Here is a 27,669-nt window from a genome sequence, read left to right on the forward strand (position 1 = left end):
CAGTCAGTGGCCGGCACGCGTCCATCCAAGCACCCGGACGCAAAGCCAGGGCAAGGAGGTTTCAGCCTTGGAGGGACTCACAGTTTAGCCAAAAGGCATTAACGTTCTTCCTGGGCGTTGGTAACCTTTATTTAACCTGCGTGCACTCCGGGGAAAGTTTTATCTCAAGCTGTCCAGACTTTCCTTCCAAGGATTTCAAAACAGAAAACGCGATCCGGGATGGAGGGTGGAGACAAGAAGCGTTTCAGGGATGGATGTCAGGCTTGGGTGCAGCCCGACCAGGAGCCGGGGTGGTAGTGTCTGCCGGCAGGAGTCAATCAGGAGCCTCCCTGGCACTGGCACGCTCTGGCTGGCGGCTCGGACGCAGCCAGGCTGGGCAGCTGGCAGCCGGGAGCCAGACAGGGGCCAAACAGAGGTCTGGGGAGGCTGCGCGACTCGCGCCTACACGGGCAGCGTCCTGGGCTCGCCCCCCGCGGGCCCTCCAGGGCTCAGGTCCCACCACTGCCCGGCAGCGCTGCGCAGGAGCTTGCAGACGGAGCTCCAGGTCGCACCGCCCGGGGCTGCGCAGCCCCAGCAGCCCACCCGCTATCCCGGGCCGGGGGCGGGGCTAGAGCGGAGCCGGGGGCGGAGCCGGGTCCGGGGGCGGGTCCGGGGAGGGAGTAGGAACCCGGTGGGGACTCGCAGCCGGCGGCGAGAGAGGCGAAGGAGGCGGTCCCCGCGCGGGGGGGAGGGGGGCGGGAGGGGGCTTTAGAGGGGGGATTCGAGGCACGCTGCCGCCCCGCCCCCCGCCCCCTGCCCGCCTCCCTTTCCAACCCCGGGAGCCCGGGAGCTCCGGAGCATGGACCAAAAAGCCGCGGCTGCACCGGCAGGATGCAGCTCGCCGGGATCGGGGTGGCTCTGTTCTTAGGGGCGATCTCCGGAGTGGGCAGCTTCGATCCGATGCTCAGTTCTTCCCTCTCCCTTGCCACCCAGCCGCTGCCGCGGAAGACCCCGAGCCAGCCGGCTTTGCCCCGGGTCCCGCGTCCCCTGCGGGCGCTCGCCGCCCAGCGCCTGCACCCCGCGCCCGCAGCGCACTCGCCCCGGCCGCCGGCTGCGGGCTGCCCCGCCGGGGGGCTGTGGGTCAACGTGACGGACGCCGGCGCCGCCTGTCTCCGCTGGGCCGAGGTGCCGCCGTTCCCCGAGCGGTCGCCCCCGGCCGGCTGGGCTCCGCTGCGAGCGCAGCGCCACAACTTTTGTCGGAGCCTCCAGGGCGGAGGGCGACCCTGGTGCTTCTTCGAGAACGCCGCCGGCCAGGTGGACTGGGGCTACTGCGACTGCAGACACGGTGAGTGCACCGGGCAGCGGCGGAGCTGCCCCCGGAGTGGGGCCGCCGGGCTGCGGACGGGCACGGGTGTCTCTGGGCGAGAGCGGGTATGCACAAACGCAAAGGTACTCGTGCGTGCAGTGTGTGCAGTGCAGGTTGTCAAGGGTAACAGTGTCTGTGTAAGGTGCCACTTGGGTGCCTCTCTGCTGTGTTTGTAGTTCCGCCAGCCTTGAGGGTACTGCCGTATTTGCATAAAAAGAGTCAGAGAAAGGGAGGAGATGAAGTTTGGGAATAGCTAAGTTTGGAAAGGTAAATAATACGTTTACTATGATCACCAACAGCCCCCTCCACTCCCCGTAGTTTCCATTTGGGAAAAGGTAGATTTTTGTGTGTACGTTGTTGCAGTTTTTGTTTTTTTTTGTTGCCTATTTAATCCTATTGTGGGATTGAAAAAGTACAGCAGAATTTGCCTGTTTCTAGTTTTGTCAAATTAGACCTTGCAGTTGACCACGGACCACAGTGTAGCTTGTCTGATGATGACGTTCAGATCCTGAGGGCACAGCGCTCTTAGAGTAAAAGTCATCAGGCAGGGAAAGAAAGAAAAAGGGAAAACAGGAGGAATAGTAACTTTCTTAGTATAGAAGTAACTGGCTATGGCTAAGTATTGTTTATTTCCACCGTTCCCTTTTATATGCTATTTGTGGGAGATTGAGATTCGTGAGCAATATTAAGGGTTAAAGTTAGGAAGGCACTTTCATGTGCTCACGAACAAGTCACATGAATACATTTAATGTAAATGACAAAGCTACCTTTTAACCGTGGCCCCATTTGAATTGATGGGGTTTGGTTTAATTAGGACTTTTTAACCTTATTTTACTTAAACAACTGGCGGGGGTGGGGGGTCCTCTGTCCTTCAGATTCATTTTAAATTCCTCATCAAACATCTTTTTTGGGCAGGTGGAAGAGGGATTTCGTGACTTCGGATCACAAAACAATTTTTTTTTTGCAGGTTAGCTTTTCTGACGTCATTTTTACCCTCACAGAAATATTATTTATCTCTGCCTTCCATTGCATTAGTGCTCCGAGTTAAAGGAAAGGGATAGGAAGGTTACGATCAATTATCCTTCATCCTAGAGAATGAAGTCATCACTATCCTCGTGTTTCATGGACGGAATGCAAATGTGACAATAGAAAATTGTGGTGACAGCAAGCAAAGAGCCCTAGCATTGTCTTATTATTTACTGTAAAGGATCTATTATAATAAAATCTAAGGTTTAGTAAACACTGATACTTTGTTTCCTCTCCGATTATTCTTCACTGCCTAAATCAGGGTGCAGAATTTTTAGGAAAAGGATACATTATTTTAACACCTAAAGTACACACCAGAGAAAGAGAATAGAATTTAAAGCTACAAGGCCACCGGGTCATATTGCTCTTTCTGATTTCAGACACATGACTGTTCTTTATATTCCAAATGAAAACAATTTGTCCTTCAGTCTCATAGATCCTCCTTTTTTATTTGAATATTTTTACGTACTTGAATCTAATGGCAGCTCAGACATTTAATGTCCATAACTAACTCTCATTAGACAAAATTCTAAAGGTGTCTTTTCTGGAGTAAAGTGAGTGAATACAACAGAAACAAAAGAAACCATCCAGTAGGAACCAAATGCCTTTCTACCACGCCCCTCCCCACCAAAGGAAAGCAACCAGCTATGTAATAGTTAAATTACTTTAAAAATTCAGGCCTCATATTCAAAGCTTCCCACTCTGTCCTTTCCACCTCAGGTTCTGGGTAAGCATGATCCATAGCTTGGAAAGGATAAGCAAATTCCAAATCCTAAGACTGCCCTAGCCTGTATATTTCAGGTAGGTGTGTAGTCGAAATATCCTTGAACGGTGAAAAGCATATTGATTGAGCTACTGTGTTTTAGAAAAACATTGGTGTCAGTTTTAGCTATGTCAGTGCTACGCAGTGTTGGGTAAGACTATTAACTCTTTGTTTTCTTCATCTGGAAGGTTTTCATTCTAAGGACCGCCCCAGCATGCATTCAAGATGACCTAAACCCAAATCCAAATCTACTGCCACCAAGTCCATTCAGACTCACATTGACCCTATAAGACAGACTATATCTTCCCCGAATGTTTCTGAAGTTGTGAATCTTTACCAGAGCAGATGGCCTCCTCTTTCTCCCTAGTAGGCAGCTGGTGGATTCGAACTGCTGACCTTGCAGTTAGCAGCAGTCCAAATTGTAATCCACTACACCATGGCATCTTGGAAATGACTGGTCTGATAAAATCAGGATTAACAAGCATTCTTTCTGTGCTGGATAGTAACCCTGGTGGCCTAGTGGCTAAATGTTGTACTGTTAGCCTCAAAGTCAGAAGTTCAAAACCACCAGCCCTCCTTAGGTGAAAGAAGAGTTCTCCATGAAGAGTTACAGTCTCAGAAACCCATGGGGGCAGCTCGATCCTGCTCTGTAGGGTTGCCGTGAGTCTCAATTGACTCGATGGCATCGAGTTTGGTTTGGTGTGTGGTAGATGATGGATTAAGCACGTTATGTTCATTTTTTCATTTACTCTTGCAGCGACCTTATAAGATAACATCTGATAGATGAAGATGCCAGAAGGCACAGTACGAGACATTTAGAAGTAAATACGATTAAATGTGCACACTCCTCTCATCTTACGGCTCACTTTGCTTTCGTTGTCTACTTATCTACTCATGTGGAAGTAAGTACTTGTGCTCAACAGTGAGCCTCGTTTTGTAGATAAGGGATAACATGAAAGAAATAGAGAGAGGCATTATCTTTGGTGAAATGCACAGGACTTCCACTTTCTTATGACTTGAAACTTTCCAGGTTTGTTTGTTCTGACTTTTAAGACATGTGACAAAGGCAAAAGAAAAGAATTTATAACAATGAGATCTCTTCTTAGAAACCTAAACCCCAAACCATTCCCCGATACTAGAGTTGGAGAGAGAAATGGTGTGACCATGGTGGAGAGTTTGATGAAGCCCAGTTGAAGGGCTGGGTCAGGAGGAGGCAGAGGCAGTCCCAGATCCTGCCCTCCCAAGTGAGCCAAGGCAGGGTGTTTGCTTTTATTTGGGCCTCTGAGGTGCCCGTGGCTCAAATGTCTGGGATAAGGACCATGGTGCCCGGGCCTTAGTTGTCTGAGGCTTCTAAATCTGTGCTGAGGAATCATTCAGGGCACCGTGCCAAATCAGAACTTTACATCAAGAAGGAGCCCAGGCCAGGCCCAGCCCATAGATCTAAATGCTTAGCAGGCCCTCTGCAAACTCAAGTAGTGGAAACAGCAGGGTGAAGTGGGAAGCAGAGAGATCAGAGGCCAGTGGGTGGAGTCATGTGGCTCCAAGGATGTTGGATGCAGGCAGGGCTCTGACAATTCTCAGGGTACAGGGAGCCCGATGGGTCCACTCCTGGCAGCAGACGCCTTAGCCTGGAGGAAAGCGAAGTGGCAGAGAAAGACAGTGTGTCAGTTAACATAATCTACTGTTAGTTTAAGGAAGGGGTGGCGTCTAGCCTGTCAATCAGGTAATAGGCAGTGAGGCCTCTGTGTGGGCATGGCCTTCTGAGGATTCTGGGAACTCAGGTCTTTCTCCCTGGAGGTGGGACACACATACTCTCTGCTTGATATTCCTGTTGACAAGCCACTTGGAGGCACACTGATGGCATCAGAGCTCTGGACCTGGAGGAGCCATTGGAGATCCACCACCACTGAATCCACAAAAATTTCCACCCACTGACCTGTGATCTTCCATTGCATGTGTTCCCTCAGTCTGTAGAGGAATTTATAGACTGGTATTGGACATATGGGCTAATATTGGACTTATGGACTTGATCTGGACTGGGCTGGGATGTTTTCTTAATATGAAATTACTCTTTGATATAAAGTTCTCTCTTATACACATAAGAGTGTCTCTGGATTTGTTTTTCTAGTCAACCCAGACTAACACAGGCAGTTCCCAGAGTCCCTCACTCTTATACAAAAGGCCACAACCCCAAGGTGGTGTCATCAGGCTATCTCTTGATTGACAGGTTTGAATACCCCTATCCAGGAGTGTCTAGTTGGCATATCTCCGTCTACCACAACAGGGCTGAAGAGTGACCACGTCTAAAGAGGAGTTACAGTGATTTGGTATCCAAAGATTCATTCTCTGGCTACAGTCAGGGAAAACCTGTGGCTGAGCATCCTAATCCACCTAGCATGTTTTGTGGGAGGTGATTCTATGAGTTCTCTGCCCTCCTACCCTCTTGTAACTTAACCTTGCTAGGATGAGGTGTAAGGTATGCTGACAGTTGCTTTTGTGTGACTTAGCAAACAGTGCGCTGTTTCTTATTTGTCCAGGGTGAGATAATCATGATCTAGTTCACCAGACTATGCTTATTAATTACTGAATGGGAGGTAGGTGATTTTGGCATAGTGGTTACACTTTGAACTGCTAGCCACAAAATCCAACAGTTTGAAACCACCTGCTCATCTGGAGAAACACGAGGCTTTCAGTTTCCATAAGGAGTTACACTCTTGGAAACCCACAGGGGCAGTTCTGCCCTGTCCTGTACAGACGCTATGCATCAGAATCCACTCAATGACAGGGAGTTTGGTTTTCATTTGAGAGAAGGAATGAAGAGAACTCGAACCCCTCTGTTTCCCCAACAGTACTTTGCAACAACAGAATCTTGGCTGAGAGAAAAATCACCTTTCCCATCTCTAGTTGGCATCTGGCACTAGGGACATCACTTTGTTACAAGAAGTTAAATGGAACTTCCTGACAGGTGGCTTACACCTGATGGGTAAACGGGGAAGACTAAATGGTAATGCTCTCCTAGTTGAAATGTTACCAGCGAGAATGGTGTAAAGACCTCATTTTTTATGGTGCCGCCCTTGACTGTCCAGATGAACCGACCCAGCTCCACATGTCTGATTCAAATCGAGAAAAGGGACATGTTGGACAAGTACCACTGCTTATGGCTGTACTCTTTGAAGTCCATCTGTTGTTGGAAGCGAATGTGAATTTAAAAATTGCCTCGAAGCTGTTCCTCTTTTTTTCTTTCTAATTGAGTCTATGTAGCAGGTGCTAAAAAAACATTTGTTAGCAATACCAGATTGGATTCATTCTCTGGCTTGATATTAAATATTTAGTTCAATCTGCTTTTCAGGACAGACTGATTGTAAATTACTTTCGATTTGGGGCATCCCTAACTCTTGGCTAGATTAAAGAGTCTTTAGAAAGAAATGAGATGTCTGACAACTTTACCATTTCTGAGCTATTATCCAGAGGTGTGCACAGATATAATTAGTTACTATATTCTCATGCATTAAGGGAACCATTGTAAAGGCAATTGGGGTTTAACTAAACTCTCCGTTAGTGAGAACGAGCCTAACTAATAGCAAAGGACCAGTAGCAGTACCTTCGTTTGATGGAAATTATGCAGCAAATAAAGTGATCGTTGTAAAGAGTAGAAGTAAAAAATGGGGACAGGCTTATGACAAAGGCAAAGGGAAAAGACAGGTACAAAATGACACATTGTGCGAAAATATGGATGGCTGTGGAAAGTTGCAAAGCGAGAAATGATAGCTATGTGTCTGCAGTACAAAATGCCTGAAACAAAAAGAGACTCGTTATTCATATGGCAAGAAATCCATGCTAGAGGTAGACTTACCTCAACTACACTCCTGGCCTTCAGGTCGATGCTGATGCTTAGTGATGCCATGGGACCCCGGGGAGAAGGGACCCTGTGATTTCCAGGATTGTAACTCTTTACAGACCAGAAAGCCCTATCTTCAAAGGGTCAAACAATGGTGTGCGGGCTCCATCTGACCTCCTCCAGCTTCAGTAGGGAGACTCCGACTCTTCACCATCCAAGGCCAGTTACCACAAGACTTGCCTCCCCCTCCATTCTTCTTTACCCAGTTCTGATATCCACCAGTCCTCCCATCGCGCACTCTACTAATATCTCCACTACATTCAATATCTGTTGCAAATGGTTACACAGAACTCACACACAATACTCCCTATTCTGGGGGCTTATTTGGGGAGTTAACAGGTTACCCCACAGGAGGAGAAAACATTAAGACACAGTCCTTCGTCCAGAGCAGCGCCTCTTCTTAACCAGAAGCCAAGTCTTTCTGTGGGTCTCAGACTCCTAGTTCTCCGCTCCATGTTGCCATTAGCAGGAGCCTCTGCCACGCTGGGCAGGGATCACGTTGGGCAGGGATCTCGCAGGTGCTCTGCTGGGGGCTCTCCTCTCTTGGCAGTCCCCGGAATCTCTGTTCCTGATTCTAAGTTGGCTCTCTCACACTCCGGGGAATGATAAAAATGGACCAATTCCCCCGAATAGTGTTTCACACACCCATTTTGCACAATCCCACCCACTCATTTGGTGGGAGTCCCAGAGAAATGACTAGAAGAGTCCTTGGTAATTTCACTTCCCTACACGGGACCGCAGCTGTATTTCTCTGCGATACTCTTGGCTCCTCTCATCCTACGGTAACTTTAATCTTAGGCTTGTAGCAAGATGGAGGTCGCTGGGTGGTAAAAATGGTTAGTGCTTATCCACTAACCCAGACACTGTTAAAATCCACCAATGGCAGTGGGTTCAGTGTGGATTTGTGTGGTGTGGACCATTTGTACTTAGCTACTAACCAAAAGACAAACACTTTGAATCCACTCAGATGCACTGTGAAAGAAAGCCCTGGTGATCTAATTCCTTAAATGCCCTCCCACCGATCCCCACCTCCCGCCTCACCAAACCAAACCCAAAGAGCTATGGAGCGCCCTCTGACTCACAGTGGGTTAGCAGGAATGGACGCAGGGCATGTGGATTTACATGAACAACAATAGAGCTTGCCGATCCCCACCTCCCGCCTCACCAAACCAAACCCAAAGAGCTATGGAGCGCCCTCTGACTCACAGTGGGTTAGCAGGAATGGACGCAGGGCATGTGGATTTACATGAACAACAATAGAGCTTGGTCTGGCTAACTGAGCATGCACTCTTGTTTTTAAGATACCGTGTATTTGACTGTTTTTCAGATACCGTGTATCTGAAGTACATAATCCATAGCTGTTGAGAATACTGATATTAGGTCAGTTGTTAGATCAGCTATAGTTTTATTTTTAGTTTCTGAGCTTCGCGCTCACACCATGTTTTCCTGAAACGTTTCCTGAGCTCGCGTGAGATGATGCAGCCTCTACTAGATGAACAGACCACCTGGGTCCTCTGACAGAGGCCACGCACTCCACGGCTGAGGCACCACGAATGATCAGCACTTCCTTTACCTTCCATGTGGAACATGTTCTGGAAGACAGATACAGGGATGAGTATCCAGCATCGTCTAATTTCATCATTCTGTGCTGCGCAATAAAATGGTCATCCCGATACCATTTTTTTAACCCAATACCATTTGTTTATCCCAATTCTATTTGTTTATGTGGAACTCAGGGACTCATAATTTGAGAGCATGTCTGCTAAGGAGACATCGTTTATTGCTGGTATACCCTAACTAAACCCTAACTAAAAAGGCTGCTCCTTTTTCTGTAATCTCATATAAAGTTTTAAACCAAGAAATAATTTATGAAATTTATAAATTTCTAATTAAGTACAATGTAATTGGGTAGAATCGGTCATTCAGAGGAAGGTCTCTCATTTTGAACTAGATCAATTCCATTTTCTTCTCCGCAGTAAAGGTGGCTTCATGAATAATAAATGAACAGTTAATATGAATTATAGATGGGAACTAATGGAGGCAAATCTAGTTGATTTTGCTCTTCGTTCAAGGATATACCATACATTCAAAGCTATCTTGCTTTCTTTTTAACCTGGGTCGATTCAAAAACACTTAACCATTTCTTAGTGCTAAACAGGTTTACGTTAGAGTAAAACATAATTATAAAAAATTTGCACACCTCATTATGGTATAGAAAGAACATAACGTGAGAAATAACAGCATCCCCTCTGGTACCTGAGTAGGAACCCCGGTGCTGCAGTGGTTATGAGTTGAGTTGCTGAGTTAGTTTACTGTGCCAACCTGGCCTATAAACACATGAGGGATTAATTCAAGGGCGGAGGGATAAATGGCTTGGTAGGCCTCGCCTTTCTAGTTCTTGGGTCTCTTGCTTTGTGATGGCTGCACCAGGGTGCAGCTGCCTTAGCCAGTTCCAGTTCATCTGGCAAGGCTGACTTCCTGAAAGACATCTCTGAGGAGAAGCCACATGGACCTACCCTGATGCAGCCCTGGGTGCTGGAGCAGCCATGTGGAGACCCTGCCAGTGCTGAGATGCTTACTTACTCACTGATTCGGCTTTTCTCCTGCAGTTGGCATCATTGTATCTGTTTTGTGAGCTGGAGGAGGACTTTGTGGACTGGTGTTGGACATATGGGTTAATGTTGGACTTGTGGGCTTGGGCAGCACTGGGTTGGGATGTTTTCTTGTTGCTCACTTACCCTTTATATAAAACTCTCTCTTATGCATATCAGTTGCTGTGGATTTGTTTCTCTACAGTACCCAGACTAACACATTATGGTACCTTGGGGGTGGGGTATTGGAGAAACAAACCATAAGATGGAGAGTAGATGTTTGTTTGACCTCTCCCTCATGGTGGTTTTTCTTCTTTGGCTAGCCAGAGGTCAGAGAAAGCCACACTGTTTACTTGGTTGTTTTCTGGGGAAAATATGGGAAGTAGGAAAATAGAAAGTTTGTAAGCCCACTTGATTTCAGTCATTAAAATGTGATGTTTAGATGGGTTTAGGCCACATCTTCAAAGAAAAATATGACCCACCCAGTGCTTTGGAGTACTCAGGAACCAGTAGTCTTTGTCAGAAGCTGGACAAAGTCTGGAACCATGAAGAAAATTCCTCTCTGTGACTGAATGTTAAAGGGAGCCTGTGAGCAGGCTGAAATGCTTGCCAGGTGACCACCTGGATCCACTTGTTGAGTGGAAGTGGGAGAAATGCACCAATAAAGAGACGGGTTGAGTTTGGCCACTGACACCTGTGCACTTGGTTTACAGGAATAAGAGGAGACGACGAGAGCGGGTTGACTGGTCTAAGTTTCATGACGTAGCATGAGGGGACCAGGCTTGTTGAGTATTGATGAGAACCCATGGTCTAAAGGCAAGGCGACCAATCGGCACCCAGTGGAGGCTGAGTGAGGCAGCCCACATTGAGTTGACCAGAACCCGACCAGCTGGAGATTTTTTAGTCTGTGAACTGGTGCATATTGTTGCTGACGTTATGGATGGCCTGTCCGGATTTGACTTTGTTTATGGATGCAGATATCACAAGGTTCCAACTGGAATGAAGACTCTTCATGTCTAAAAATATGATTGTCTTCTCAGAGTACTGGGTTGATGTAAGTGGGCAGTATATAAATTGGATACCCAAAATTGGGGAAGGTAAAGGCATGAAGTGGTTGGCTTACAAACTTTCATAGTTGGGGGTAAAATTCACAGGATAATAGGGTTAAGGTGTTACTTAACTGCACTTGTGAAGCTGAAGAATTATGTACAGGTGCCAGGTTGGCAAGGGGTGGGTTGAGTTAGTTTATTGTGCCAACCTGGCTGATAAACACGTGGAATTAATTGAAGGGCGGAGGGATAAATGGCTTGGTAGCCCTCGCCTTTCTAGTTCTTGGGTCTCTTGCTTTGTGATGGCTGCACCAGGGTGCAGCTGCCTTAGCCAGTTCCAGTTCATCTGACAAGGCTGACTTCCTGCAAGACATCCCTGAGGAGAAGCCACATGGGCCTACCCTGATGCAGCCCTGGGTGCTGGAGCAGCCATGTGGAGACCCCTGCCAGTGTTGAGATGCTTACGTACTCACTGATTTGGCTTTCCTCCTGCAGTTGGCATCGTTGTGTCTGTTTTGTGAGAGGGAGGAGGACTTTGTGGATTGGTGTCGGACATATGGGTTAATGAGTTAATGTTAGACTTGCGGGCTTGGGCAGCACTGGGTTGGGATGTTGTCTTGTTGCTCTCTCTTTTACATGAGTTGCTGTGGATTTGTTTCTCTAAAGTTCCCAGACTAACACAGTTCTAAACCACCTGCCCCTCCAGGGAGAAAGATGAGGCTTTCTACTCCTGTAGAGAGTCAGTGTCTCAGCATCCCAGAGCAGCAGTTTTACTTTGGCCAAAAGATTGCTACGAATCAGTATTTACTTGATGGCAGTAAGAGAGAGATTGTACCAACAGGTCCCAAATAAGTTGTTTCAGATAGTGTTTTATTCCCTTCATGTATTTCATAATGACCATTTAATGTATTTTCCTTAATGTTGTATCTGGTATAATGCGGCATTACATTGAATGTATTTGCCAAATATGTCAAATAATTACACCTGTTGTGATGGATGTAAGGATTTGAACAATGGCTTGATTCCACCTCCATTCCCCCAGAAAACTTGGAATAAATTTTTTGAATGTTTTATAAACCTGTGAAGTTCAAATGTAAATGAAGGCAAATTTGTGTGTGATCACATGAATTCTTAAATCTGTTAATTCGATGCTTTTAGTTATAGTTTTATTGAGAAAACACTACTGAGACGGGCCTAAATTTACTGTCTCATCTTTCTCTCAAACCAGTGCAGCCATTGTCTGCGTGCAAGTGGAGCCATCGATGAATTGCTGTGGTTGGTTGTCATTGAACCCTTCTTCATTTTCATTGGCCCTCTACCAAACGTGGCGCCCTCTCCTGGTCAACGGCTTTTCAAATGCATCATTTCTCCTGTCCTTTTTCAGTGTCCAGATTTAAAATGGCTGTGACGTGAGTGAAAATGATGGCTTGGGTCATTGGCATTCGGTCACATGCTTAGCCCTAAAACCCGCTGCTGCCTCACTCAGAACCATTGTCAAGATTGGATTTCAACTTCTGGCGGGGGGGATGGAAAACCTCCTCTTTCTCCCGTGGCCTGGATGGTTGTCTCAGTGTCCGACCTTGTCCGTAGCAGCCCATGCACCACCTTCCATGCCGCGGGCTCCCTGAAGCCACCAGCACTCTTAATCGGCAGCAGGGGTAGGAGCTTCCCACCATAATGCAGGGGAACGCTCCCTCACTCCCTTTCAGTCAATTCTGACTCCCAGTGACCCTATTCCAGCCCAGAGGGCAGCTATCACCCAGAAGCAGGGTCTTACTTGTGTGTACTTACTAATTGTGGAGGCGTAAAAACATGAAACTGAGTTTGTTCATTATACCTTAGCAAGTAAGCACGAGTAAGCATTTTGTGTTGTTTTTTTTTAAATTATGAACTAAGTGGTGGTGATGGGGAGCTAGCCTTTTGTACGGGGTGTTCTGTGAATTGGAAACAGGGCTTCCATTCCGGGAGAAGAGGCCGTGGGGCTAGGAAAGAGGCAGATACCAGCCAAACTTAGAAGCAGAAATGTTGAGGGGGTAGAAAAACATGAACATTTCCCAGCAGGATTAGTAAGGAAGCACAAAAACACCCAGGCCCACCTTGCTTAACTGGGTGATAGGCCTTGAATGGTGCCCACACGTGTGCAAAGTAGAACTTCTCCCTAGTGTTCTCAATGAAGCGACCTCTGGAAACAGATGTACGGGTCTTTCCTTTAAGGCACCTCTGGGCGGGTGCCATGTCCACTTTCTGGTCAGGAGTGATGTGCTTAGCCCTTTGCACCACCTGCTCCCCAGAGTCCTTTCACCAGGGTCAAGAAACCCAGGGTCAGTTCTTCCACTGGGAAGCAGTGTGAACATCCTGCCTTGGTTCACCCATACATTTTCACACTCTCCATCTCCTCCCCTGATAAGGAAATGTGTCTTATCTGCCCTTTACGTTTCATTGTCAGGGGAGGCCTGGGGGAAGGGTGCCCCCACCTTGCTTTGCTGTAGGATTCCTTGCATGGTCAGCCTTTCCCCCTTTGCCAGATTCCATCTGACTAACAGGACAACTATGCAGTATTTACCAATACTGGTCTAGAATGTATCTGAAGAATTGTATTTTTAGTGACATAGCCATAGAAATTCATTTACTTGACGTTGAGCCTGTTTCTTCTTCACTGAGCTAAGGGTATGTCCCCACCTCCACCTAATAATTTTGCACCTGTACCTTTGTGCAAGCACATTTTTGTACAGATTGTACAGCACATGCGTCACACCCGTCTAACTGTAGGATAGTCTACACTGCCAGGTAATCTGACTCGTATAGAACAGAGTAGAACTGCCCCCCACTCCCCCCGGGTTTTCAAGGTGGTTCTCTGTAAAGGAGCAAACTGCTACATATTTCTCCCACAGATTAGCTGGTGGTTTCAAACCCCTGAAATTTTAGTTTGCAGCTGAGCAGGTAACCATGATCAGCTAGCTTAAACTGAAAGAACTCAAGAAAAAAAATTAAAGCCTTGAGTTGCAATATTGAAAGACTCAAAGAGAAAAGTCTTGAGTGATGCAGGAAACATCAAAAGAAAATGGAAATGATTCACAGAGTCACCGTACCAAAAAAAATTCATTGACATTTCACCATTTCAGGAGGTAGGGTATGAACAAGAACCAATGGTGCTGAAGGAAGAATGGCATGAACACACGAGTCACACGCAAGGCTGTAGGAGTCAGTGGCATGCTAGCTGAAGTGTTTCAACAAGCTGTTAGGAAATTTGGGAGACAGCTGTTTTGTTTTGTTAATTTGACTGGAAGAGATCTATATCTGTTCCAAAGAAAGATGACCCAACAGGATGCTCAAATTATAGAACAATATCACTGATATTACATGGAGTATAATTTTGCTAAAGAACAGTCAAGAATAGATGTAGTTGTACATTAACAGGAGTTATCAGAGGATATGAGTTAAGGGCTTTCATTGCTGATGCCTGATGGATCTTGGCTGAAAGCAGAGATTACCAGCAAGGTGTTTACTTGTATTTTATTGACTATGGTAAGGCATTTGACCCTATGGATCATGACAAACGATGAACAGCCTTGAGAAGACTGGGGATTCTAGAACTTTTATTGTGTTCATGTACAGCCTGTACATGGATCGAGAGGCAGTTGTGTGAACACAGCACGGGAATACTGCAGGGTTTAAAATCAGCAAAGGTGTGGGTCAGGGTTGTATCCTCTCACTACACTTATTCAATCTGTATGCTGAGCACATCATCAGAGAAGCTGGCTTATATGAAGACTAGGACACCAGGATTGGAGGAGGGCTCATTAGCAACCTGTGAAATGCAGATGACACGACCTTGTTTGCTGGGAGTCAGAAAGACTTGAAGAACTTGCTGACGAAGAGCAAGGATTGCAGTCTTCAGTATGAATTACAACTCGATGTCAAGAAGACCTAAATCCTTATAACTGGATTAATAGGTAACATCATGATAAATGCGGAAAAGCTTGAAGTTCTCAAGGATTTTGTCTTGCTTACATCACAACTAATGCTCACGGAAGCAGCAGTCAAGTGATCCAACCACACATTGCACTCGGTAAATCTGCTGCAGAAGACCCCTTTACAGTAACGAAAAGTCATGACATTTTCTCTTGCCTCATATGCATGTGAAAGTTGGACATTGAATAAGGACGCCCAAAGAGGAACTGATACATTTGAATTGTGGTGTTGGAAAGAAAGAACCATGGACTGTTAAAAGTACAACTAAATCTATCTGGGAAGAAGTAAGACCCGAGTGGTCCTTATAAGCAAGAATGGCAAGACTTTGTCTTACATAATTTGGACATGTTGTCAGGAGAGCTTGGTCCTCAGAGGATGACATTATGTGGGGTAAAAGGTGAGGAACGGTAAAAGAAAGGAGGGCCCTCAAGGAGATAGATTGGCATAGTGGCTGCAACAATTGAATCACGCATAGGAACAATTGTGAGGATGGCGGGGGATTGGGCACTACTTAGTTCTGTTCTGCACTGGGTGGTTATGGGATTGAACTGACCCGATGTCACCTACCAACAACACCAACAACCAAATTTTCAAGACCAAACTCACTGCCATTGAGTAGATTCTGTCTCATAGTGACCCTATAGGACACACTAGAACTGCTCCTATAGTTTTCCAAGACTGTCCATCTTTATGGAAGTAGAAAGCCTCATCTTTCTCCCTTAGAGTGGCTGGTGGTTTTGAACTGCTGCCAAACTCATAACACAAAATACAACTCAGGCCCCTTCAGGGTAATCTGAAAGGATAACCAGAAAGCCACTCTTCTGCTGTGCCACAGTATGCAGACAATTTTTTCTTCTATCCCCTTAAAATGTCTGCTAGAGATGGACATTGGTCCTACACTCAAGTACTCCCTCAATGAAAGAATACTTTGTTCTATTAAACTGGCATTCTAGGATGCTCACCATTCCGATGTGATCACTGAAGGCAAAGTGGGTGCATAAGCAAATGTGAAGAAAGCTGATGGTGCCCGGCTATCAAAAGATATAGCATCTAGGATCTTAAAGCCTTGAAGGTAAAAAAGTGGCCATCTAGCACAGAAGCAACAAAGCCCACATGGAAGAAGCACACCAGCCTGTGCGATCACGAGGTGTCGAGGGATCAGGTATCAGGGATCATCAGAACAAAAATCATATCATTGTGAAGGAGGATGGGAGTGCGGAGTGCAGACCCAAAGCCCATATGTAGGCCACTGGATATCCCCTCACAGAAGGGTCTCGGGCAGGAGATGAGCCAGTCAGGGTGCGATGTAACAACAATGAAACATATAACTTTCCTCTAGTTCCTAAATGCTTCCTCCCCACCCACTATTATGATCCTAATTCTATCTTACAAATCTGGCTAGACCAGAGGATGTACAGTGGTACAGATAGGAACTGGAAACAGGGAATCCAGGGTGAATAATCCCCTCAGGACCAGTGGCAAAAGTGGCAGTACTGGGAGGGTGGAGTGGTAGTGGGTTGGAAAAGGGAGACTGATTACAAGGATCTACATATAACCTTCTCCCTGGGGGACAGACAACAGAAAAGTGGGTGAAGGGAGATGTCGGACAGGGCAAGATATGACAAAATAATAACTTATAAATTATCAAGGGTTCATGAGGGAAAGGGGAGCGGGGAGGGAGGGGGAAAATGAGGAGCTAATGCTAGGGGCTTAAGTGTAGAGCAAATGTTTTGAGAATGATGAGGGCAATGAATATACAAATGTGCTCTACATGATGGATGTATGGATTGTGATAAGAGTTGTATGAGCCCCTAATGATAAAAAAGTGCTAGATCTTTTTTAATACTTCAAATATTGTGGTGAAAGTCAATATGAGATGATGTGTAAAATAATAGCTGAAGTTTTAGAGTTGTTTGTTGTGTGGCAGGGTCTTTGCTTAGGTTTGTATGGTGTGAGAGAGCTTAAATTCTAAGCAGTAGAGCAATATAGGGGGATAGTTTTAAAGAGTAGGAGCCTAGCAAATAGTTGCTGCTTTTCAATTGCTTATTTCTCTGGTCTATACATGTCCAAAATAAAAAACAAGCAGAAGTTTCTGCCTATCTTAAATACATAGTAATACCGATTGTGTACTTACACTTTTAAAACTATATTAGAATCTAAATTCTGAGCACTAAGTTTTCAGAAGGCTATAGATTACAAGAAAAGCCCGAAATCCAATTTTGAGTCTCCATGTGGATTAAGCTGTCATGAATTCCCTTTGACCATTAATCTGCAAGCCTTGCCCTCAGACCGAGTGTAATCAAATGTGAATTATTTATCAACCTATTAAAGGAAGAAAAGAAAAGAAAATGGATTACTACCACTCCCCTGTGGAGGGACAGCAAAAAAGAGGAAAGCCCTGGACAGGATGGATTGACTCTGACTGCAATGGTGGCCTCATGCATAGAAGCCAGTTTGAGGATGGCGCAGGACTGGGCCTTCCCGTACTGCTGTGCATGGGTGGATCAGAACCCCCCTGGATGTTACCTACCAACACCACTTCCTTAGCCATCCAGGGTAGTCTTAGACCTTAGGGAATTGCCTGGATACTTTTTTAAAAAATTAAAATACCATTTTATTGGGGGCTCTTACAGATGTTATAACAATTCATATCAAGCATTTGTACATATGCTGCCATAATCATTTTCTTTTTTAATAAATCATTTTATTAGGGCTCATACAACCCTTATCATGATCCATACATACATCAATTGAGTAAAGTACCCTTATACATTCATTGCCCTCATCATTCTCAAAATTTGCCTTCCACTTGGGTTCCTGGAATCAGCTCGTTTTCCCTTTTCCCCCTCTTCCTCCCTCCCCACTCCCCACTCCCTCACGAACCCTTAATAACTTATAAATTATTATTTTATCTTACATTGCCCGGCGTCTCCCCTCACCCACTTTCCTGTTGCCCATCCCCCAGAGAGGAGGTTACATGTAACTCCCCAAGATTGGTTCCCCCTTTCTACACCCCCTTCCCTCCCGGTGTCGCCACTCTCACCGCTGGTCCTGAGGGGTTCATCCGTCCTAGATTCCCTGTGTTTCCAGATCCCTACTGCACCGCTGTGCATCCTCTGGTCTAACCAGGTCAGCAAGGTAGAATTGGGATCATGATAATTAGGGGGAGGATCCAGCATCATTTTCTAAACAGTTACTTTCTATTGACCTTTATGTACCAGGGTAGCATAGCAATGAGTTACATCATGACTACCCTCTTGGGAGACTACCTTGGACCGGTCTTGTAAGCTCTTCTTTCTAGCATATTGTACTTGTCCAATCAGGATTCCATTCCTGCTTCTGCCATCTCTCCTGCAACTGCGATGTATTGATTTGCTGCTAATAATACTTTTGTGGGTTCTCTGTAAACCCTCAGATGCTATGATGACCTTGTGCTAATGGTCTCCCTCATCCACATAGTGTGTCTTTGTTTTGTTTAAGACTTAATAAAAGTTCTCCATCAATTATATTTAAGATGTAGGGTCTCTTTGTCCCCCACAAATATTCAGAAGCACGTTATTATGCTGATAGTAAGGATAACATTTTTTACATAATTATTAGAAGAATCGGGAACTTCATAGAATTATACATCATGTATAAACACTCAGCCGGGAGACCAAGGCAAATGGATTCTTTGGACTATTTCACAGCTTTTGAAGATCCTAAAGAAATGACAAACTTAGTGTTGGAGTACTGCTTAGAAAGTGTGTGAGCTGAGGATGAGGGTGCGAATTCTCAAGGAAAACTAAGTAATCATTGACATGCAAATGAAATGTTCAGAATGGCAAATTTTTTATTCTTTGGTAAAGGCAGATTGGAAGAGCAGCCTGCTTTCCTTTCCATCGAGCAGGTCTAGCCAAATGAATCCAGGTGTGTTTGGAGCATCTGAGAAATGATGATGGATTGGATGTGGACCTGGACACTATTTCGGCTTCTACGTGGCCATCAGAAGGAGTTTGGGACCATAATTAGATTTTAGGCAGTGTTTTCTCCTCACCATCTCTTCGTGCCTTAGACATTGAAGTAACAGGCATACATTCATTTCCTTTTGATTGCTTTCTGATGAGGAATGCAAGACGCTATTGTGACGGTAGGTACATTATATTACTTAATGATGTGGAAGCAGAGTTTCAGTTTACCTACACATTTTCCAGCCATTTACTAGAAAAGATAATTGACATTAAATAGATACAACAAAAATATAATTTTAACCATTCTGAAAGTAAATAATTCGGTGATGTCAACAGCGTTCACCACACTGTGTAATCCTTTCCCCAAAGTCTTCATCATCTTCAACAGAAACTCAGCACCACTTCAGCAAACATTCCTCGTGTCGCTCTCCCCGGGGCCCTAGTGACCACCAATAGGACGTTGTCACTTGCCTCTCCTAGCTGTTTCATGCAAGTAGAGGGCATAGTTGAGGTGTTGTCGTTGACTTATTGACGTCCTCTGATGTGTTCTAGAGTTCTCTGTGTTACAGCAAGTACCTGAACTTCCTTTCTCTTTCCGATGGCATCGTGCTATGAGAACACTAGTAATCCATTCACCTCTGTACCTTTAAAAAATCCTATGTTCCATTTTATGTTCCAGTTTTTGAACCTCTGTATCTCTGATTGCCATATATGAATTTTAACTGTCCTTTGTATATGATTGTAAAATCTGAGTGTGCTACACGACCATTGAAAAATGACTGTTTTTCAGGTGTACAATATGGTGATGTCAGTTACACTAATCATCCCCCAAACCATGAACAGAAACTCACTGCTTCCTTAAACTGTGGCTCCCACTTGCCCCCTCATTCTCATTCTTGGGAACCACGTAAAACTTTATAGTCTCTCTCCACTTGCCTATTCGTGTTATTTTATGTAAATGTGATCAAATAACATTTGTCCTTTTGTGATGGACTTACCTCACTCTGAAAATGTTTTCAAGGTTCATCCATGCTGTAAAATGTATCAGGACACTAGTGAGCATTATTCCTTTGCATGTTATTACTTCATTTTCCAATCTTTTTGAGACAGGTAATCTGGTGGGCAGTTAACAAAGAAGTAACATATTTATTTAAATATCTCAGAGAATGCTTTATTTGAGGTGAATACATGAGTTTTTTTATTTGCAACAAACTTCTGGTAATTGTGGTAACCGTAGAGTATGTAGATCTCTGTAAAAGGGATTTTGTGATTTAAAAATTATTGAACTGCTATTGAACTCTTCAGACACATTTCTTAAAAATCTTCTGTAATTTTTACTTTTCACTGGATGGGGCAGTGCTTTCCTCATGCTTAGACTGGATGAAAAACCAAGTCAAGCCCATCCCCGCTCCTGGCAGCTCCCTGTGTGTCTGAGCAGGCTGTGTTCTGTATCAGAGGCTGATTTCTTTCCGAGCTGATTGCCAGGCCTCTTTTTCTGAGGCACCGGGGGTGAACTTGCACCAGCAACTTTGGCTGGCTGCTGACGGCATTCACCCGCGGCTTCGCCAGGGGCTTTCCCCTCTCACTCTCTGCCATCCAGTCAATTGGGACTCACCGTGACCCTACAGGACAAGGTCGAACTGGCGCTGGGAGTTTCCAAGACTGGAAATCTTCATGGGAGTAGAAGGCCTTGTCTTTCTCCCATGGAGTGGCTGGTGGTTTTGAACAGCTGACCTTGTAGTTTGTAGTGCAATGAGTAACCACTATGCCACCGGGGCTTCTCAAGGGACTCAGTGTCAGAGAGGTGGGAAGAGTATGAAGGAATTCCTGAGTGTTGCCAACGGTTGCATGTGCTCACGTGTTAGATGGCAGGTGGGTGCTTCAAACCCACTGAGAGATTTGGCAAGATGTGCAGGGAGAGGTGAATTTCTAGAACGATTTAATTATCCTAAACAACTGCGTACGCTTTCCTTAGACTAACATTAGGCAATGTTTGTGAAATGAATGAATGTTTCTTCAAATGATGGTCATAGTCTTTAGAACTCTCTTGACTTTTGCTTGATGCTAAAAGGAGGGGAAAGCACTTTACTCTTCATAGTGGCTGAGCAAGTCCAACAGAAGCACACCATATCAAAGCAGGTCTTGGCTATGTTCTAGAGAATTGACCATTTTGTCCTGTGTTTCGTATCTATGGCCTCGTGTCAAAAAAGAAGGTAAGACAGAAATGATAAGAAGTCAAGGTTAAAAAAAAGAATTCAAGGTAATAGTTATTTTAGTCATTTCTCCCCTCGTGAAACTATAATCGAACCGTCTGCTTAGTTTCGAAAGAAAACCGTGTAGCTATTTTACGGAATCCTGGTGCGGCAGTAGTGCAGCTCTTGCCTGCTAACGGGAAGATCAGTGGTTCAAGGCTTGAACCCTCCAGCCCCCGAGCCCCACGGGAGAAAGATATGGCATTCTGCTTCTCAGCCCGAGATCACAGCCCAGGAAACCATGCGGTGCCTAGTTCTATTCGGCCCCACAGGATCACTGTGAGTTGGAATCAACTCAATAGGAACACATTTTTAAATCTGTTTTCAAAACAACGACATTGCATTTTATAATTTACGCTGATAGCAGAATGAGTTCTATTCGGCCCCATAGCATCACTGTGAGTTGCAATCAACTCAATAGGAACACATTTTTAAATCTGTTTCAAAACAACGACATTGCATTTTATAATTTACGCTGATAGCAGAATGAATTCCAAAACAGCTTGTTAAATCCTAATTTAAAGCAAAAGCATAGACTCTGAACAGTGGATGTCTCCCCTCCAGTGTGAGAATTGTGACCAGTAGGGCTTGCAGGCAAACAAGCGGCCATCTAGCAGGGAGGCAACACAGCCAAGGAAGCACGCCAGCCCGTGCGATCACAGGCATCCACAGAATCAGTTATCAGATGTTAGAGGACCCCCAAACAACCATATTGAGGAGAATGAGGCGGAGGGGGAACGGAGTGGAGAGCCGACGCCCATCTGTAGACAATTGGGCATCCCTTTACAGGAGACTCACAAGGCAGGGATGAGCCAGTCAGGGTGCAGTGTAGCAACGATGAAACATACAACTTTCCTCCAGTTCTTTAATGCTTCCTCCCCACTCAGTTCTACCTTACAAATCTGGCTAGACCGGAGCATGGACACTGGTACAAATAAGAACTTCGGCACTCGGAATCCAGCAGAGATAAACCCCTCAGGAACAATAATGGGAGTAGTGATACCATGAGGGTAGGGGGAAGGTAGGGAAAGAAGGGGGAGAAAAGGGGAACTGATCGCAATGATCACTGTAGAAATGCTCCCCCCCCCCCCCCGGGGGAGGGCAAACAATAGCAATGTGGATGAAAGGAGACAGCGGCTGGTGTAGATATGAAAAAAAAATTTATATTTTATCAAGAGGTCACGAAGGTGGGAGAGTGACAAAGGGAGGGAAAAAAGAGGAGCTGATATCAAGGGCTCCAGGAGAAAGAAAATGTTTTGAAAAGGATGATGGCAACATATATACAAAGGCGCTTGATGCAATTGATGTGTGGATTGTTCTAAGCGTGTAGTGGCCCCCAATAAAGAGATATATAAAATAAATAAATAAAAGAATGGGCTCGGTATGTTCTGTGATCTGCTCCTGAGGGCTTTGGGACTCCTGTTTTACTTTAGGGGCAGTACGACTTCGTGGTGGCAAGAATGAATTTGAAGGAGTCGTGGAAGTGTATGCACACGGTGCTTGGGGCACAGTCTGCAGCAGCCACTGGGATGACTTGGATGCGTCTGTCATTTGTCACCAGCTGCAGCGTGGGTGAGTTCGGTCCTCGCTGATCAGATCAGTCTGCTCCCATCTGAAAATAAAGCTGGGCACCCGCCATTGCTGTGGGCGGGTTGTCCTTCTTCACGGTCACTCTCCTCGTTCTCTATGAACGAGCCACGAAGAAAGGGCCCAGGGGAGAGGAACATGCTTGAGACACATGTATTTCATGCCACCTCACAGAACAAAGAAATGAGCCAATACCAAGTGCATGAAAGTTAAAAAGTATCTTTTGGGTTTGGCGTTAACGAAATCATTGTTTAGGTATAGGAAGCAAGCCATTTGAGTCTAAGAATGATAATTTTTTTAATAGTCTGTACAGCCTAGGTTGCTGTCATGGAGATTAAAAAATGTTTTCTTAAAAATACAGAGAAGGGCCTCCTCCCAGGGGGCCACACAGCAGAAAAGTGGGTGAAATGAGACAGAGGTCAGTGTAAGACGGGGGAAAAAAAAGAATTTATAAATTATCAAGGGGACATGGGGGAGGGAGGGTGGGGAAGTGAGGGAGGAAAAATGAGGAGCTGATGCCAAGGGCTCAAGTGGAAAGAAAATGTTTTGAAAAAGATGACAACAGATGTACAGATGTGTTGGACACAATGGATCTATGTATGTATGTATGGTGATAAGAGCGGTAAGAGCCCCCAATAATCATAATAAAACAATACAGATTCACCAATTCAACATTTTCCCATGTGTACACTTCAGGAACACCAGTCACTTCCCTCTTGGTGTATCACCGTCATTAATATTCATTGCCAGATTCACCTTGACAGAAACTGAAACTCAACTGGTACTCTTTTACCAATTTAATTAACCAATTAAAACGTTTTACTGTGGATCGGTGAAGATTGAGCAATTCCGTTTTCCATTCAGTAATGTCATGCACATTTTAGTGCATGCCTTTGATTGCCATCCTGCAAGGTAACTTCACTCCTTCAGCGCCCTCCCTGGGTCTCCCCTTCCCTCCCCCCTCTCTTCTTAACCCCTGCTACTACAAGAACTTTGTCCTTAGGCTAGTGCTGCCTTTTGATCTCAAATGGTTGACTGCTCTAAGAACATACCTCTCGGGTGTTTTGCTTTACTTTACAGACCTTGCTGGAAATTGAACCCCAGGTGTGAGTTTAGTCCCAGGTCTGAAGGGTGACTAAGGGTCATCAGTCTGGGGTGCAGGGGCGGGTGGTGGTGGTGGCAGATAGGAGGGTGGATTGTATGGCCCCGTAGAGTTTCTAGCTGAACAGTGTGCTCGCTACTTTCAAGGTTCTTTAATAAATGAATTTATTTTATTTTAGCCAATCTAGTAGGACTGAGGCGGTATCTTTCTGTTGATTTTGATTTGCAAATCTCTCATGGCTAATGATGCTGAGCTTCTTTTTATGCGTTTGGTGGCCATTTGAATAACCCTTTTGGGGAAATATCTATTCAAGTGCTTTATTATTTTTAACTTTCTACTTTTAGTCATCACAAATTCATTTTTCTTTCTGCGTGTGCAGGAAGGGATGCTCACCTGCGTTCTTATTGTGTGCAGAGTTCAGGCTTGCTGCCCCGGCCCTCTGGTGCTTCCATCCACCCAGCAGTGTGCTGCCACCGGGAGAGGCTGTGGTCCCTGCTAACTCTTTGAAATGGGCTGTGCACAGGGAACGCTCCCAACCCCAGCTCATCTATGCCTGTGCCCGGCGCTGCACCTGAAGCACCTAGCTCCACTTTGTTGTTTGTTTCCATTGTGGTGCTTAGTGTTCTGTTTTTGTGTCTTATGATTTTTCCCCTTGATAATTATTATCAGAGACCTATATAAAGCACAAGCATATCTTTACATTAGAAACCCAAGTCAAGAGCACTAGAAGCCCTCATGGTCACACCTGGTAGTGAGCAGGTCTGTACTTAGTCAAAAGCGCTACAGGGAGTCCTTTTGAGAACTGAGCGATGTAATAACTGATCAGGACAGTCCAGTCTCTACATTTGTTGAGGACTTGCAGCTGTAGCCAGTGTATGGACTGGCTTCTCCTTATCCACCTAGCTGCGTGTGCTTTTATTACTGCTGAAAATCTGGCTAGAAACATAATTTCCTGTGAGTCTCAGGGATGAAAAGGCAAGGATAATAGAGTGGAGATGCAAACGATAGTGTGGTTGGTGAGGAGGCTTGCTGTTGAAAGGATGTAAGCTGCCCTGCAGCAAACACCAAGGTAAGATAAGCCCATCTGAGTACATTTATTGTCTATTTGTGAACTTTAAAAGTTGCACAACAACAACAGAGGAAGCCAGCTTTATTGCTGTGGCAACACATTCATCTTTGAGACAGACCCCAAATATTTACGATTTGTTTGATAGATGCTGTTACATGGAGAAAATTCTAGAGGTTGCTATGCTGATCAGAGAAACATTTAGTTTAATTAAAAAAATAGATTTCATATCAGCTCATACATAGCAGAAGTTATTTTTGAGAATATGTGGTTTGGATGGGCTAAGAATGGAGCCCATCTGCAAGTTATTATTGTCACCGCCAGTTTCAGACTTTTACTCGCGAACGATTGCGGAAGGGGCTCGAAAAGTGCCTGGAAAAATGGAATGAAAAGATGAGATCTCCAAACGATTAGTGGATTGCTCCCTTGACATCCTCTTGTTTAGATGGAGTAATACTAATCATTGTGGGAACATTAGCCTAGGAAACTGGAGTTAGAATATTCAGCCCGCCAGTCTTCACCTTTTCTACAGTAGAAGACAGAGCCTTAGAGAGTGAGTCCAGACCAGAATCCAAGCCTTATTGGGCTTGATGTGGTCCCCTAGACTTCGCTTTCAGATCTATAAGAACTCTAACTCACTGCTGTTATAGCCATAAAACTCTTAACGCACTCACTTCTGGCTCATAGCAACTCTATAGGACAAAGTGCAATTGCCCCTTTGGACTTCTTAGGCTGTAAATCTTTACGGGAGTAGAAAGCCTCATCTTTCTCCTGAGGACCAGTGGCTAGTGGTTTCAAACTACTGATCTTGTGGTTCACAGCCCCATGTACAACCCACAAAGACGTCCATGTGGAGTAAGGCACATACACATCAATAGTTAATCAAGATTGTGAAAAACCTCCTTCAGATTCCATAATCACTCCAAGGGCTGATCAAGCATTTTGTGTCCCATGAAATGTACACAATCTAGTATGCTTTTCTTCTTTCCAAATTAATTTTGGTTGGTTTTCTCTCTAGTAGTAAATTTAACAGCTTATCATGTGATCTCCCTTCTGACCCATTTTAATTTGGTCTAGTTTTTAATATTTTCTACTTTTTATTGACAGATGTGTTTCACTGTTCTACTTTGTTACTGTTGCTAGTTGTATGATTTTCTGCATTTGACTTCCAAGATAGGTAAATCTATAGAGGCCATAACTGGATTAATGGTTTGTTTCTTGGGGGTATGACAGGGGATGTTGGGGGGAAATGGGGGAGCTAATAGCAATGAGCACAAGATGGAAGAAAGTGTTCTAAAATTACTTGTGAAAGTGATTGTACATCTCTTCTTAATGTGATGGAACTATTGAATTGTGGGATATGTGAATTATATGCCAAATAAAGCGGTTATTTTTTTTTTTAATCTAAAAGCTTGGTAAGAAGTCTCACCTGCATTTGTACAATCTGACACTGCTCATTCTACTTCCAGAAGAAAAGGAGTAGCCAAAACAGCACCACTTTCTGCACTGGGCCTCCTTCCTGTTCACTGGAGCAACGTGCACTGCCGCGGAGACGAGGACAACATCCTGCTCTGTGGGAAAGACGTCTGGCAGGGCCAGGCCTGTCCTCAGAAGATGGCAGCTGCCGTCATGTGTAGCTTTTCCCATGGTAAAAAGCAAGTTATTATTTTACGTTACTATTGCCGCGTTTCAAACACAGTCCCAGGCGGTAAGAATCTCTTTGTTAACTCATTTCCTGGGAGAGTTTGAAACACAGTCACAAGTTTGTAGTGTCATCTTCTACATTTTAAACAAATAGTCTTCGTATGAGTACATCTAACAATTTGATTTTCATTTTATTTTTATAGAATTTCTTATTTAAGTGTCAACTTTATATGCTTATGGGTATATTATACTATTTACATGCATAGTATACCGAATTACATACTGTATAAGAAACATATCTTTTGGTAATGGAAAATCATAATGGAATCTAAATGCAAAATCCTCTTTAAAACAAATATACAGAGTATACAACACAATATTTTTTTTCTTTGGAGAAGGGAATATAATCATGAGTTGAGATGCTAACTGCAAGGACGACAGTTTAAAACCACCAGCCCCTTCTCAGAACTTTCTAGCCTTGTAAAGAGTTACAGTCTCGGAAACTCCCGGGGGCAGTTCAGTTTTGACTCCATAAGAGTGAGCTTTGTTCTTGAGGCGGTAGACTTTTATGGGAGCAATTAGCCTCAGCATTCTCCCTCGAGTGGCTTGTGAGTTTGAACCTCCAACCTTGTGGCTTAGGAGTCCAGCATCCAACAGCACCTCCCCTGTGCTGTAGAGGGGTCAATTTATATCTAAGCCTGATGTCGCTTTTTCATTCTGTTGCTTGATTTATATAATTAGCATGGAAGATTGCGTTACCAGCACTCAGCTGAGAGCTAGCAGGTCCGTGGCTGGCACCCACTCGGGGGCTCCAGCTGTCACAGTCTGCTTTCCTGAAGATTCCAGCTGTAGAAACCCTACGGGGCGTGATCCTGGGTTCAGCAGAGATGCTGTCAGTGGGAATTGGCTCAATCACAGCAAGTTTTACAAGCATGTGCTGAAAATAACACCCTTCACAACAGATAATCGGCAGCAAATGTTTCTCCTGCTTTCATTCAGACTTTATCTCTCAAAGTGATGACTGTTAAGTGTCTAATTTTGGGGGCATATCTCATTGATTAAAAACACATGATATCATTAAAGACAATTATTACTGTTTGGCTTTTACACAACATCTGAGTAGAGGGCAGTCTCTGGGGTAAGGGTGGGAGAGATGAGTTTATCAGTTTGATATGCCCCTTAATGCTTGGAAAGTATCATTTATGCTTGGCCGTGCCTGCCCCCGTGTGTTGGTTGGATTAAACATTTCCACATAGACTTGAGAGAATTTAGCAACATTCTATTCTGTTCCGTTGGCCCATTTATTTAACACTGCCTCAATGTTTTCGTTGCAGCTGGGTGGCTTTAATGAAGAGAAATTTATTTTCTCAGAGTCGAGGAGACGAGATGACTGAATTCAGGCTCTAGGGTCTAGAGGACTCTGC

General features: G+C 44.8%; 1 protein-coding gene across 2 annotated transcripts in view; it reads left to right on the forward strand.

Annotated features, from left to right (window-relative positions):
• Positions 1–816: 816 nt before the first annotated feature.
• PRSS12 (serine protease 12) overlaps positions 817–27,669 on the forward strand; it is an 87,108-nt gene continuing 60,255 nt past the window's right edge. Inside the window, exons 1-3 of one of the 2 annotated variants that reach the window (XM_075543884.1) lie at positions 817–1,324; positions 22,280–22,418; positions 26,071–26,249. In XM_075543884.1, coding sequence (XP_075399999.1) covers positions 871–1,324; positions 22,280–22,418; positions 26,071–26,249 — 772 coding nt within the window. In that variant the 5' untranslated portion in view covers positions 817–870. The remainder of the gene's footprint in view (positions 1,325–22,279; positions 22,419–26,070; positions 26,250–27,669) is intronic. The other variant, XM_075543883.1, reaches the window with a different exon arrangement.

This window comes from Tenrec ecaudatus, chromosome 3 (genome assembly GCF_050624435.1).
Source record: "Tenrec ecaudatus isolate mTenEca1 chromosome 3, mTenEca1.hap1, whole genome shotgun sequence".
Classification (NCBI taxonomy): Eukaryota; Metazoa; Chordata; class Mammalia; order Afrosoricida; family Tenrecidae; genus Tenrec; species Tenrec ecaudatus.